This window comes from Jaculus jaculus, chromosome 11 (genome assembly GCF_020740685.1).
Source record: "Jaculus jaculus isolate mJacJac1 chromosome 11, mJacJac1.mat.Y.cur, whole genome shotgun sequence".
Classification (NCBI taxonomy): Eukaryota; Metazoa; Chordata; class Mammalia; order Rodentia; family Dipodidae; genus Jaculus; species Jaculus jaculus.
In genome coordinates, this window is record NC_059112.1 from 1,034,894 (window position 1) to 1,050,180 (window position 15,287).

General features: G+C 41.5%; 1 protein-coding gene across 1 annotated transcript; it reads left to right on the top strand.

The window, feature by feature from the left end:
* The first annotated feature begins 3,982 nt into the window (after positions 1–3,982).
* Positions 3,983–8,720, top strand: Cxcl9 (C-X-C motif chemokine ligand 9). The gene is made up of 4 exons (XM_004664811.2): positions 3,983–4,062; positions 5,442–5,568; positions 6,073–6,157; positions 8,619–8,720. Exons 1-4 carry the CDS (start codon positions 3,999–4,001, stop codon positions 8,718–8,720), a joined length of 378 nt encoding a protein of 125 aa, XP_004664868.2. The 5' UTR covers positions 3,983–3,998.
* Positions 8,721–15,287: the final 6,567 nt, after the last annotated feature.

Consider the following 15,287-nt stretch of genomic DNA (forward strand, 5'->3'; position numbering starts at 1 on the left):
CTCCCCAAAGCGCTTCGCCTTCCGCAGACCAGCCCCCCGGCAGCCACACGCGAAAGAGTGAGCGTTAGGTGCTCCGCTTGGAAGAAAGTTCTGGAAGCACAGCCTCGCGGGCATGCGCAGTGTGCACACCCCTCTGGGAGAGGTCACGAGATCAAAGTCCGTGGCCCCAGCTTCCACGCCCTGGAGGATGGCCAGAGCTGCCTAACTGGGCCTCGCTTGTGAATACATACGGTGCACGCTTGCTGTGGCACACCCCCAAAAGATTTTTTTCCAGCACAGGTGGTGAGTTGCCACGTGGACTCGTTCAGGCCCACCTTCTCTAGTGGTGGAGGGAAATACTAAATGTACCATTTATCTGCCCTGGGAGGACAGGGAAGTGGGCACACTGTAGGGAGGAGTGGCCACATACCTGTGGAACTCAAGTCTTTCCAAGGTAATGATGCTTGCCTGCCTAAATACCTAAGGTGAGAAACATGATGATGCTGTGGGTCGGCATGCCAGTGGACAGACACACTGTTACAGGTAGGAAAGGTGCATGAATAGAAACAGTGGCCCAGGTCATAACGAAGAGGAGAGAGAGTACTGGGAACAATTACACAAGGAGAGGCTGAAAAGGTGAACTGCGAAGATGACGCTGAGCCTGTGTCTAATGTTTCCAGTGGCCTTTTTTCCCTTACTATGAAGAGTAGCCACTAAATAGTGGTTCGCATTGGGCACTGTATTGTTGCTATTTATTTTCAAGAACCACTTGTGAAGCTGGTAATGGTTCACTCTGGTAAGGTAGCTGAGAGACAAAGAATTTAAAGCACTCAACAATCACTAAGTAACAGAGCAGATACCTGAACCCAGCTCTACCCTGGGCATGGTCACAGTTGTTACTAGAATTAAGAATTACCAGATAAACAAGCTTTATCAAAAGTCACTGCAAGTTTATTTTTCCAAACAAATTTTGTAATACTTTATTTAGGTAACAATAACTCATATAGAAACCAGGCAAAATGTGCATCATGTAACATAAAGTGCTAATATATGTGCTCCCCTTATCCTATATAATGCATTCTCAAAGGGGGAGAGGAAGGGTATTTCTCAAAAGGGGACAAATATTGCTTCTGGGATGGCTAAAAAAATTCTCACATTAGTGGGGCATGCTGGCACAAGCCTGTAATATATTACAATAATTCAATCCTTACTTGTAAAATACATTTCTCTGTATGAGTATATGTGATGTGTGCATGTTTGTATGTGTGTTCATGTGTGGGGGGTCATATGTACGTGTGGGTGTGTGTACACATAAATGCACTGCATGTGGAGGCCACAGGTCAGTGTCAAATGTTTTGCTCAGTTACCCTCCACCTTTATTTTCTGAGACAGGGTCTCTTACTGAACCTGGAACTGGCAATTAAGCTAGTTTAGCTAACCAGGAAGCCCTAGAGATGCTCTTGTCTGCCTCCCAGTGTTACTGCACCACCATGCCTAGCTTTTACATGGATGCTGGAGAGCCAAACTCAGACCCTGGTACTTGGATGGAAAGCACTTTCCTCACTGAGCCATCTTCCTAGCCCTAAAATCTCTTTCTCAATATTAAGTTTCTGTCTTTAGGAAGAAATTGAAGTTAGATTTCATTTATTAATTCTTTTTAGATTTTAGTTAACTTAAATGTATTTTCCCCAGCAAAGTTGAATAAATATGGAGAGAACCACCCCATCATACCTCAAAAGGGTCCCAGTTGAAACTAAGAATAATTGGCAAAACAAGCAAGGGTGCTGTTTTCTTGGTGAACCGGGTATTACCACAAGGGTGAAGATCAACACAGAGAACAATCAACTCCTACAATTCAGATATCCAGAGACACAGAGGCTCCCAACACCTTGACACTGAAGCAGACCCAAAATGAACCCAACATAGCTCAGGGAAATTTTGCGGAAGAGAGGGCGGAAAGAATGTCAGAGCTACACTTTGGGTCATGATATGCAGAGAGATTTCTCCTACCCATAACTGTGGGCTAACTCCACAATGAATGACCCATATACCTCAACAAGGAGGGGCCAAGGGGAGGGGGTAGGACATGGAAGAGCCTAACAATGGTACCAACTTGACTGTATTCACTGAGTACAAAACTAATTAATAAAATAAATAAATAAATTTTTTAAAGTTGAGAAAAATTGTTTAAATGACTTTTGATCCCCAAAATGCTTTTACTCTTTATCTTACTGTGATTCTGATATTGCTTAAGTTGTAGAGTAGCCCACATGATTAAACAATCTCCAGAGTTAGTGATTATGCAAGAGTTAAACCACCTAATTTAGGGAGAGGATGGGTTAAAAAAATAAAAGCAGGGGACAAGCTGCTGGTGGAGGAAGGAGAAGAGAAAAATAATTTATATGCCAATTTATTACTTCTCCAGCAGTGTTCCTTGAGGGCAAAATTAAATGAAAGGTACATAAGCTGTTTCACTGAAACCCCAATCCAGATGTCTAGAGAGAAAGTCTATGCATAGTCTATGCACACACAGGCTTGCACTTCTGCTTCTATTAGGGAATATGTAATAACTACTTTAAATTTTTAATTATTTGCTATTGGGTGTTTTGGAAAACATAGGCCTCTTTACACCCCTTAGAAAACAATCATGAATGTACAGTTTCTCATGCTGTATAATCATACTGCTAATGTCAAAGATGGCAACACATCTGGGAAAAGCAACAGACACCGTAGAGCAGTTGTGTTCCATGAAAAGCTTCACTCTGTCATGCTACATGACCCTGACCTCCATGAGACAGATTTAGATCAAATTATGACTGTTCTGGGATTTTCTTTTTTTAGCACTGTGCTTCAAGAGAACAAATTCTTTTGGGAGAGAAAGAATGATTTCCCTAATCACAACAAGTATTCTTATTTCTTTATTTTATTTTATTTGCTTACAGACAGAGAGAGAGGCAGACACAGAGAGAGAATGGGCACACCAGGGCCCCCAGCCACTGCAAATAAGCTCCAGATGCATGTGCCATCTTGTGCATCCAGCTTTGCATGGGTACTGGGGAATTAAACCTGAGTCCTTCAGCTTTGTAGGCAAGTGCCTTAACTGCTAAACCATCTCTACAGCCTAGTCATCTTATTTCTTTTTTTTTTTTTTTTTTTTTTTTTTTGGTTTTTCGAGGTAGGGTCTCACTCTGGCTCAGGCTGACCTGGAATTCACTATGTAGTCTCAGGGTGGCCTCGAACTCACGGCGATCCTCCTACCTCTGCCTTCTGAGTGCTGGGATTAAAGGCGTGCGCCACCACGCCCAGCTCAGTCATCTTATTTCTACTACTTAAAGTGAGTCACTCAGGAAGAAGGAAGGAAGGGAGTGAAAGAAGGAAGAAGGAAAGAAAGAAAGAAAGAAAGAAAGAAAGAAAGAAAGAAAGAAAGAAAGAAAGAAAGAAAGAAAGATGGATGGGTGAATGGGAGGAAGGAAGGAAGGAAGGAAGGAAGGAAGGAAGGAAGGAAGGAAGGAAGGAAGGAAGGAAGGAAGGGAGGAAGAAGGGAGGGAAGAAAGGAAGGAAGGAAGGAAGAAGGGAAGGAAGGAAGATGTAGTCATAAAATATGTCAGAAGAACATGGCACAAAAAAAGAGAATTACTCATTGGAAGATTTCCCATCTGGAAACCTCATCTCCCTCATTATAAGGCACTGGGCTATTCATTATGTAATCTACTCTTCCTACAGTTGAGCATCTGTGAGTGTACTAAAGGCAAGTGCTGCGGTTTTCTCATCCCTTACTAGAAGCCACCCATTTATGTGAAATGGAAGTCAAACATGTGGAAATTCCCTTGGACCTGCAATCAGGGTTTCCTGATTGCATAATCCAGTTTGTGGTTAGTTTCATTTATTTTGATCAGCTAAGGAGACCAGCCAATCAGAGCCTAGAAGGAAGATGGAGTCCCGAAATAAATGTGATTCCCAATAACATGTTCTCTAAAACGCTTCACAGAGCAGGGACAGTAAGACCCTCTTCCTCCACGATGAAGAAGCCTGGCACTCTTTTCCTGGGTGGCTTCATCTTCCTGGTCCTGTGTGGAGTTGAAGGTAAGGGGTTCTGAGTTACATTGAATTAGTGAACTTGAAGTGGGTGTGGCTGTAAAAGCCTGCAAGGTCATCAGATAGAGCAGGGTGCTCTGCATGCAGCAGGAAGTGATGCTGTCCACACATTAAAGCAACTGGTGACATAAGCAATTATTCAAAGGTCATAACTTGAACTGCCAGGTCAAATATACATCAGTCTAGGAGTGTGAATTTCTAGTAAGTATTCAGTATGTCTTTGCACATTTCATAAGAAGAAATCCTCCCTCTGATCCAAGAGAATTTCTGTCTGTGTTATTTTCCTTTCATATAAATGGGCAATTTACAGTAAGGGATGTGGCAGTTAGGAATAAGATAAAAGCCTTCTGTCTCCTGAATTATTTTCATCACCTTTATATTATTTTTGCTTTGTTTTAAAGGGTGGGTCTCCTATATCCAAGGATGGCCTCAAACTCTATTTAGCTGAGTATGACCTTGAACTTCTGACCTTCTCTGCTATATCCCCACCCATTATATTGTTTATTGATAAGTATGTGTATAACTAACCAACTGATAATCCAGAGACCAAAAAAAGTTGTTATTAACTTTTTCTCTTTTTGTTTTTTCAAGGTAGGGTCTTGCTCTAGCCCAGGATAACCTGGAATTCACTATGTAGTTTCAGGGTGGCCTTGAACTCATGGCAGTCCTCCTACCTCTGCCTCCCAAGTGCTAGGATTAAAAGTGTGTATTGCCACGCCCATGTTCCTAGCTTTTTTACTACTTACTTTTGTTAACTTGGACAAATAACCTTTCTAGAATTTAGTTTCCATATTGGTAAAGTGAAAATTCTGTAGCTTATGTGTGGAATAGTAAGCCCTAAGTAAATATATGTTGGTTCAGTGTAAGGCTTTTCATATAAGCTTAAAGTATTATTGAATATCAGAGCAGTGGAGAAGAGAAAGGAGAAAGGGTGGGGAGAAGTGGTCATTGATTCTTAAAAGTACAGTTTTCTGTCCAAACCTATACCAACTCCTTTCTGCTAAGGTCAGGTAATAGATGGATTTAGGGAGTTGTTAAGAAATTGGTCCATATAGCACAGATTAATTCTATACTGTGAGTCTAACCCACAACAGGGACTTATTAACTAAGGATTGTGAAAGTTTCTTTTCCTACCATAGCTGCGAAGTGAACTGAAATTCTACTCCTGCCCCTAAAAGCTGAATGAATTTGTTCTTAACCTCACAAAATGTCTGCTGCCTTATTTACAAATGAAAATAATACCTACTTCTAAACTATGCAGTGATGATGTACAGAGATGGACACTCAGTGATGTCGACAGTCAAATGTATCCTTTTGATGGATCATGTCAAGTGAACCCTTGACCTAAACCCATGTCTTTCCCATAGGAACCTCTATCATAAGGTATCAGCGCTGTTCCTGCATCAGCACTAGCCAAGGGAAAATCAACTCAAAAACCTTAAGAGACCTCAAACAATTTGCCCCAAGCCCTACCTGTGAGAAGATGGAAATCATGTAAGTAAAAGCCTGCTGTATACCATATTGAATTTATTTGCCCGGCAGATACTTAGATGCAGATGGTTAGCCCCCTATCATTCCTGTCTGCTCCTTTCTTTCCTCTCCTAAAAAAATTAGAAATTTCTGCTAAAGACTGGAAACCAAGGGTGATATGTTATTTAAGTAATACATGATCATTGTAGAAAAATGTGTCCAAGAACAAAGAAAAAAATTTTGAGACTAATTAAGATTGCAATTCAGGAAAACACATATTTAAGCATTCTTAATCTCTATTCTTAATCTCAGACTGCCAGAGAAATTCATGAAAAAATTATTTGAAATTTTTCCTATAATATCTGCTATAGCTTTGAAAATTCACCAGTTAACTTTAGGGAAACATTTTATTGTATTTGAAGTAGCTTCATTGGAAAATTCAGTAATATCTGTACTTAATTTCATTATTTCTATAACAGTTATTAATAGGAAAAAAACATATAAATCTCACTGGCATTTCTTTTGCAGTGCCACATTGAAGAACGGGGATCAAACATGTCTAAACCCAGATTCAGAGCATGTCAAGAAACTGGTGCAAGACTGGGAGAAACAGGTTGGTGAAAAGACTAATTTTTTTTTTTTCTGTTTAGAAATTAACTTGGAAGTCAAAGAATCTGCATTTCATTAAAGATATACTTTTTATCCTCCATCCTTCTGAATTGTGCTAAATTAAAGGGTAAAACATGGACAGTAAACTAATAAAATATAACTTACTGTTCTATACCTGACATTCTTTTGGGGGTGGGCAGTAGGGAGTGTTCACCTATGATAGCTTGAGCTTGAGCAGAAAGTTGGGTGTCCCACTCTAGCCAGCTAGCATGGTCTCTACTGATTCCAGAGCTTGTGGATTCCCAGTAATTCTTGAATCCCTGCTCCCCTGCGGGACTGGGAATACAGGCACAGGCCATGCCGTTGTTTATGTAGGATCTGGAGGTTCAAACTATGGCAAGTCTCCTGCCCCCTCAGGCCCTCATGCTCACTGAGGAAGTGAACTTAACTGCTTAGCCATCTCCCTAGCCCAGCAGATATCCTTTAAAAATGCCTAAAAATTAATTGTGACATAATGGGAGAAATATAAAATAAAGGCATATACAAGAATCTTGAAGATCAGAGGAAGAAGTAATTAACTTTGTCAGGGGGAAGAAAGAAAGAATTAAGGAAGTCTTGTATGAGGTGACTTGATTTGGATCTTGAAGAATAAATGATTTATTTACCTGGAAGGCAAGTACTATGTGAGCAAGAGTGGAGTTATGAGAGATCTGGCTGTGTTCAGGAAGCTTCAAGTGATGTTTCTGGAGTTTAAGTGGAGAGGGTGAAGGGGTTGAGTTGGGAATGCAGCCCAGGACAAAGTGGGAGAACCCTACAGGACATGCTAAGGAGTTGGGCTTGAGGAAGATGATAGTATGTGGTGGAGAGTTTGGGTTCCAGAGTCTGACTGACTACTGACTCTGTCATACCTCAACTGTTGACCTTCGAGCAAGCCACATCTCTTGTCCTCATCCTCCTCTTATCTAAAAAGTGAGTGGTAAGCCGGCCATGATGGCACACACCTTTAATCTCAGCACTCAGGAGGCAGAGGTAGGAGGATCACCATTAGTTCAAGGCCACCCTGAGACTACACAGTGAATTCCAGGTTAGGCAGTGGTGACAGTACCAACTTCAGAGGGCAGTGGTTAGCACTGGTGGGTGACGAATGAGGTTGGGGTGAAAGCAAGAATAAGCCAGAAAATAACAAAGGGGGAATAATAGTTAGAAAGCTGTTGCTTTTTCCTAGGCATGAGAAAAACAGTAGATCAAAAGAAACCTCTTAGGCTGGAGAGAAGGCTTAGCAGCTAAGGCACTTGCCTGCAAAACCAAAGGAACTCGGTTTGATTCCCCAGAACCCACATAAGCCAGATGCATAAGGTGCGGAGATCATTTCCAATGGCTGGAGGACATTCTCTTTTCTCTCAATCTCTCTCTCTCTCTCTCTCTCTCTCTCTCTCTCTCTCTCTCCATATATATATATATATATATATATATATATATATATATCTCACATATATACATATACATATATACACATATACACACACATATATATATATATATACACATATATATACATGTATATCCCCATGTCTTTCTCTCAAATAAATAAATAAAAATAAAAAGATTTTTTTAAAAGCAGCCACTTGGGGGATAGGGAGATGGCCCAGCGGGTAAGAGTGTTTTCTATACAAGCATGAGGACCTGAATAGGATCTACAGCATCCACGTAAGGAGCTGGGCATAGCCACGTGTTCCTGTAGCCCTAGTGCTGAGTATGGCAGAGACAGAGTTGCTGAGGCTCACTGGTCAGCCAGTGTAACCAGAAAAAAACTGGCAAGCTCCAGGTCCAGAGAGATTCTGTCTCAGGGGAATAAGGTCAAAGAGTAATAGAGTAATAGGACACATAATGTCTTCCTCTGGCCTCTGCATTTGTGTGCATGGTGGTACCCATCTACACACACATGCACATATATCACATGCAAGTACATATACACCACACATGCTACACACAAAAAAATAGAGAGAAAAGGCAACATTAAGTCAGTTTTGTGGATAAAGAAAGACAATAGGAGGGAGAAATTACAAGATTCAGAAAATTGCTGGTGGAGAGATGGTTTGGTTATAAAGTGTGCTTCTTTCCACATAAGCATGAGGGCCTTAGGGGGCCGGAGAACAGCTGAGCTTGATCCCCTCCATATCTATATAAATAGCTGGGCATGGCCATGTATGTGTGTAACCCCAGTCCTGTGGGAAACTGAGACCAAAGAATTGCAATATTTCACTAAGCAACAAACAAACAAACAAACCTGGCAAACTCTGCAACAGTAAGGGATCCCATCTCAAGGAAAACCAGGCAGGTGAGCAATGTAGGGAACTCTGACATTCTCCTCTGGCCTCCGTGGGCACCATATCAGCACATACACACAAGCACACCATGGCACACACTACACACACCCAAAAATGCTTTTCTTCCCCTCCTTGCAGATCAGCCAAAAGAAGAAGCAAAAGAAAATGAAACATCAAAAAAGCAAAAAAGTTCGAAAAGTTAATAAACCCAAACAGCGTCGTCAAAAGAAGACTGCCTGAGAGACCAATTTACCAACAAGTACTTTGTGTTACATTTTTAGTTAGACTGAAATAATTCCAACAGGGATGACCTATAATACATAGACTTGTCAATCTGACTAAAAATTTTAAAGTATTATTATGAAATTATAACCAAGCTAGAAGGTTCATTTTAAAGTCCAAATATTAAGAAGCATTAGAGACAATAGCTGTCTTCTGTCCCATGGCCAGCTACAATCAGTCATGCTCATGAACCAGTCTTAGTAATGCCTACATCTGGAGAAGTGTCCACACAAACACATCCCGCACTCAACAGCTGTCTGGACTTCCCGAGCCATGAACCAGTCCTCCAGAGTATTCTGAGGCTTATAGCACCAAGCTGGTCTGCATGCTCCTCAGCCAAGCAGCTTGGAACTGAGCCAGACCTCAGCAAACAGCATGTCTGTCAACAGCTGCATTTGGATCAGCCTACAGCCTCCCTCATGGGGTGTCTCAGAGATCCACCACTGGAGGTCACTAATACTTGGCTTCCAGACCCTTCTCTATGACTATCGAGGCCATGTATCTTCAACCTTCTCTTGTTCCAGTCCTGCCTCTTAAATAAAGCTTTTCTGGAGGGCTGAAGCTACAGTTCAGTGACGGAACACTTGCAAAAGACCCAGGGCTTAATCACTGGCACTGCAAAATAATAAATTTTTTAAAAAACTTTTTTGGCTACTTAAATTATCTCAAAACCCCTATTTCATTTGTGTTTAGAATTACATGAATGAGCACTTGGTTGTTAACTAATTAATTTCTGTGTGTTGATTTTTCCTTTCCAACTAGCTTATTCAGTTATTGAGAGAAGGAGCCATAGTTTATGTCCTTGGAGCTGCCATCATGCCGTAAAGACTGTGGAACAAGGTTTGGATAATCTCCCAGTTGTGTTTATTAGGGAAGCATTCAGCACCTGCTATCTTAGAGCGGGTACTGGCCATTTCCTGAATGTTCTGTATTAATTAACCTCTGGTGACCTCTATCTTCTGATGTCATCAGCAAGAACCAGAGATGAAACAATATCCTTAGATTGTTATGACAAGATGTTAACTTGATTTCATTAACAAACAAGAAACATGTGTTTAAAATATTAGTGGATATTCTGAACAATTTATGAATGTATAGGGCATCTGGAATCACAAGGAGCTTTACTGATCAGCCAGTATCCAGCCTTTCCCCACTCAACAATTCCTTCATCACCATCCCTGGAAAGCTCCAGCTTTCTGGGACAAGATAGCCACCAAAATCCTTCAGCAAACTCATTTTAGGAAAATAAGATTTCATTGTCATTTTAGAATTTATAGCACACTGTCATTATCCACCACCACACCAACCTTTAAGAAGAGAAGCTACAGGGACAAGTAAATCCTGAGAGTGGAAGCAGAGCTGATGCCAACTCAGCCTACAGGAGACTTGAAAAACACCTGAGAGAGCAGATCCAATAAAACCAGTAGAAGAGAGAAGGTATCTAATTCTCTTCCCCAAGTATCATCACCCCTTCTAGTACAATCGCATGCAAACATCTTTAGCTAATCATGAAACTATTGAGCTCTTTCCACACAACTGCTCTGGAAAAAAAAAAATCTTTAAAAATGTTCCCTAATTTGTTAGCTTGTGCAATCGCATCTCACAGATGGATGGTGCATAGCTAACCATCCAAACTACAATTGTTCACTAATGTCTCTGATAAATATGTATGTTGCCCACAGTATAAACACTCATTCACACATTTTCTGTATGTACTCTCTAAGCAAGTAACTTTTAATTCAAAGCAGTATCGGCATTTATACTTTATACTTTAGAACTATATTATTAAAATACAATGCTATCAATAAAAAGACCATTGATCCAAAAATAATTCTTAATGTCTTGAATATGCTGTTCACTATTGTGTGCTTAACAGTAATTCTCACATGTCATTCATTGGATTTTCAGCTTTCATTGTTATTACATTAACTGAAAGAAAGAACTTAGGATAACATTTACTTGTAGGACTTTGTGGAGCTCAATTTATTTCCTGATCTTCAAGGTGAATACTATTCCAATAAGATATAAACCCAGAAAATCCAAAATACCTTAACTCTTCTAGCTCCTAAAATTTTATATATGTTCAGATATTATAATGCCTCAAGTAGGTATAGTGGAGACCTAAACATAAGATGATTTATTTAAGAGGCTAGTGCTATGGCTTATAGAACTGTACAAAAAGCTTGGTTACTCCATGGGATATATTTTATAATCATGGAAAATGTTAATAAAAATTAAAAAAAAAAAAGCTCGGTTACTAGCCTGTGGAACTCTTGAGAAATGGTAAAATAGACATGTAAGAGGTGGGGCCTACTGATAGGACAGTACTAACTCAGGATGTTCACTAGAAAAGGATATTGGGACTCAAGTACCTTACTCTCCTTTTAAAATTTCTTTTAAAACATTTTTTATTTATTAAATGGGGAGGGAGAGAGAATGGGCATGCCACGGCCCCCTGCCACTGGGAATGACTTCCAGATACATCTGGCCTATGTGGGTACTGGGGAATTGAACCCAGGCCAGTAGGCTTTGCAAGTAAACATCTCTATCAGCTGAGCCATCTGTCCAGCCCCCTCCCCTTTCTTTTAAATTTTTGCTTCTTGGCTGCTATGATGTGAACAGGGTCCCTTTGCCATAAACCCCTCCTATGATGCACTATGCCACCACAGGCCCAAAGTAGCAGAGCCACATGACCAAAGATTCACACCTCTGAAACCATTAGCCAGAGTAAGTTTTTCTGCCTTTTAAGTTGGTCATCTTGAGTCTTTTGTGCCGGTGGTAGAAAGCTAACATAGCTAGGATGCTTGGGCTGGAGGTGCTATACAGTGTGAGGTCCCTAAGAAGACTGAAGATAGAAACTGTCAGCCTGCACAAGTGAGGTTTTCTTGAGACCAGTCAGGTATGATGTTTAGGTGGATGCTGGCCACTAGTCGTGTATGTGAATTTTCACAAGTGCCTTTACCTAAGAGGTAGCAAGACATTATGGGAGAGCTACAATTCTGAGATGTCTGGGCTGGGTCAAGTAAGCATGCTGTTTAGCTATGTGATAGGTGCAGGTAGCCAACGGTCTGGTGCTTCTACACACCAGAGTGTCTACACAGCCCGCCCTCATGGTAGTCCTGAATGGGAAGAAATGCATAGGGAGCTTGCAGTCCATATGAACCAAGGCCATGCAGCTAATCAGCATGCTTAGTTGACCCTAACCCAGAGATGTCTCAGAGGCTGTCCCACATCTCATGTACAAAGAGGTGAATCCAGGTGAAAAACTGTGTTGGAAAAATGAAACCAAAACCCTTCCAGACTAGTTCTCTGTGGGTACATTTCCATAACTGTAGCGAAGACTACTACTGTTTCCTTCTGGGTTCCATCAGTGGCTTCCTGTTTTCCCGGCTGCATTTCTCTCAACTTTCCTCTTGCTTTTCTATCACCATAATGGCAAGGATGACCCTTTTAAAGAATAATTAGGGCCTGGAGAGATTGCTCAGTGGTTAAAAGCACTTGCTTGCAAAGACTGATGGCCTGGGCTTGATTCTCCAGTGCCCACATAAAGCCAGATGGACAAAGTGGCACATGCATCTTTTTGTTTTGTTTTGTTTTGTTTTTTGAGATAGGGTCTTGCTCTAGCCCAGACTGACCTAGAATTCACTATGTAGTCTCAGGGTGGACTTGAACTCATGGTGATCCTCCTACCTCTGCCTCCTGATTGCTGGAATTAAAGGTGTGCGCCACCATGCCCGATGGTACATGCATCTTTGCAGAGGCAGGAAGCCCTGACATGCTCATTCCCTCTCTTTCTATCTCTCTCAAATGAATAAATAAATAATTCATAACACAATCACCTTGTTTAAAAAGTTTGCAAGGTAGAATTAAATCAAAATATACGATGGCTACCAGGACCCTCTCCCACTGTTTGGGCTCTCCTGCTTCTCTGACCAGGCCCCTCTCTCTCCTCACTTACTGAGCCTCGGCCTTACCTTCTTTCTGTCTTGTGGGCACACTTGAGTTCCTTTCCTTTTCAAGTCCTTCCTATATGCTGTTTCCTGTTGTTCTGGGTCATAGCATATCATGTTGCTTAGACTGTGAGCAATATTCCCTAAATCTCTTTCTCTGCATGGTTCTAGGTTACAGTTAGCCAGTAAGGAACTGGATGAGGTTTGGAAGACAAAAAGTGAGGGGCTGACATTCATCCTTTTAGGACTTAATGACAGACACAGCAGTATGCAGGGGATCTCCACTGGTCCTCCTCCATGTGTGTTTCATCTTTGCACCTGCTGGCCTTGTGACCAGTGCACCTAGGTCCTCCACCAGAGGCTAGCAATACATGCAGAAGCAGTAGCTTTCCAGAAACCTTAGCACTCCCCATGTGGCAGCTGTAGCTCAGCTTTTGGAATTTTCTCACTAACTCTGAATTGTTCAACTGGGCCAGTGCTTTGGGACCAGACCATGATTCTCCTCCAGTCCCAATTTTCCTTTTGGGATTTTAGTCCATACCATAATAGATTCTTGATTCCATAATGTCCACAGCGACTCTGTTCTCTGACATACCCAACGTGGAAACCACTCTCCTTTGCATGGCTGTTCTCACCTCATCATTTAAATTTCAGCTTTAAACCAGGCATGGTGGCACATGCTTTTAATCCCAGCATTTGGAAGGCAGAGGTAGGAAGATTGCCATGAGTTCGAGGCCACCCTGAAACTACATATTGAATTTCAGGTCAGCCTGGGTTACAGTGAGAGTCTAGCTCAAAAAACATTTTTTTCAAGGGCATTACCATAGGATATTCTTTATAATCATGGAAGTTGTTAATAAAATGAAAAAAAATTCAGCTCAAATGTCAAGGGCTGGAGAGAAGGCTTGGTGGTTCAAGTACTTGCTTGCAAATCTGATGCACCAGCTTTGATTCTCCAGTACACATGTAATGCATGTAATGCCAGATGCACAAAGTGATGTGTATCTGGAGTTTGTTTGCAATGGCAGGAGACCCTGGCATGTTCAGATTTACTTTCTGTTCTCTCTGTGTCTATCTGTCTTTCTCTCTAGTAAATATATTTTTAAAATATCACTTCGCAAAGTTTCCTTCTCACCTCACTCTCAGTAAAATAGCCACCTTAGACCCAGAATTTATTGTACTGTTTCTAAATAGGGTGAAGTTCCCTGGATGTGGGTGAAATGAAAATATCTAGAATGTACAATATTCTATCTTATTTAAAAAAATAAGAGCTGACAATCTATTATAAACTGTAACCCAGCTGTTGATGCTGTGAACTTGACTCAGAGCATTTGTCAAAATGTGTCAAATGTTGATTTTCCAAAGAAAAAGTGAGACTTCCATAACTGGCAGAGGGTGACACAAGCTCACTCAAGCATTTTCTTTCTGCATATTATCCACGTAGGTGTACACAGTGAGCTAGAGTCAGTAGACACAGGCTCGAGGGGTCAGTTATTCTGGCCTTCCCATTGGCCAAACAGCAAGAGAAACAAGAATGACCCAGTCTTCAACAGGTGGAAGGAGAGGACCCACACCGCAAGGCTGTCCTCTGACTTTTGCACACCCTCCCTGGGCCACATGCCTGCCCATACCTACAAAGATAGAACATACATGCATGCACACACACATACACACACACAGTCACCCATCAAAATGGAATAAGGGCTATAATAATGGTAGCAGTATGAAGTAAAAGTAGAGACACCAAAAAGAACTTTCCTGTGGTAGAACCATCAACTTTAAACAGATGTAATATTCATTTTGCTTGTTTGTTTGAAAGCATAGAGAAACACACACAGAGAGAGAGAGAGAGAGAGAGAGAGAGAGAGAGAGAGAGAGGGAGAGAATGGGTGTGCCAGGATCTCTAGTCACTGCAAACGAACTCACTCCAGATGCATGGGCCACTTTGTACATTTGACTTTACATGGGTACTGGGGAATCAACCCTGGGTCCTTAAGCTTTGTGGGTAAGTGCCTTAATCACCAAGCCATTTCTCCATTCCATTATTCAGTTTTAAATGTAGGCCTTTCCTGGACTTTCTAAAAATATTGGAAACATTTGGGTCTTAGGTCTGGGAAGGTTGCTCAGTGGTTAAAGGCACTTGCTCTGCAAGCTTGTTGACTAGAATTCAGATCCCCAAAACCCACATAAAGCCATAAGTAAAAGTAATGTATGCATCTGTTGCAGTCCGATTTGCATTGCTGGTAGAAATCACCCAACCAAGAGCAGCTTCTGGGAAAAAGAGATTTATTTTGGCTTGCAGGCTCGAGGGGAAGCTCCATGATGGCAGGGGAAAACGATGGCATGAGCAGAGGGTGGACATCACCCCCTGGCCAACATAAGGTGGGACACAGCAACAGGAGGGTGTGCCAAACACTGGCATGGGGAAACTGGCTTTAATACCCATAAGCCCGCCCCCAACAATACACTCCCTCCAGGAGGCATTAATTCCCAAATATCCATCAGCTGGGGAGCTAGCATTCAGAACACCTAAGTTTATGAGGGACACCTGAATCAAACTACCACAGCATCTGTA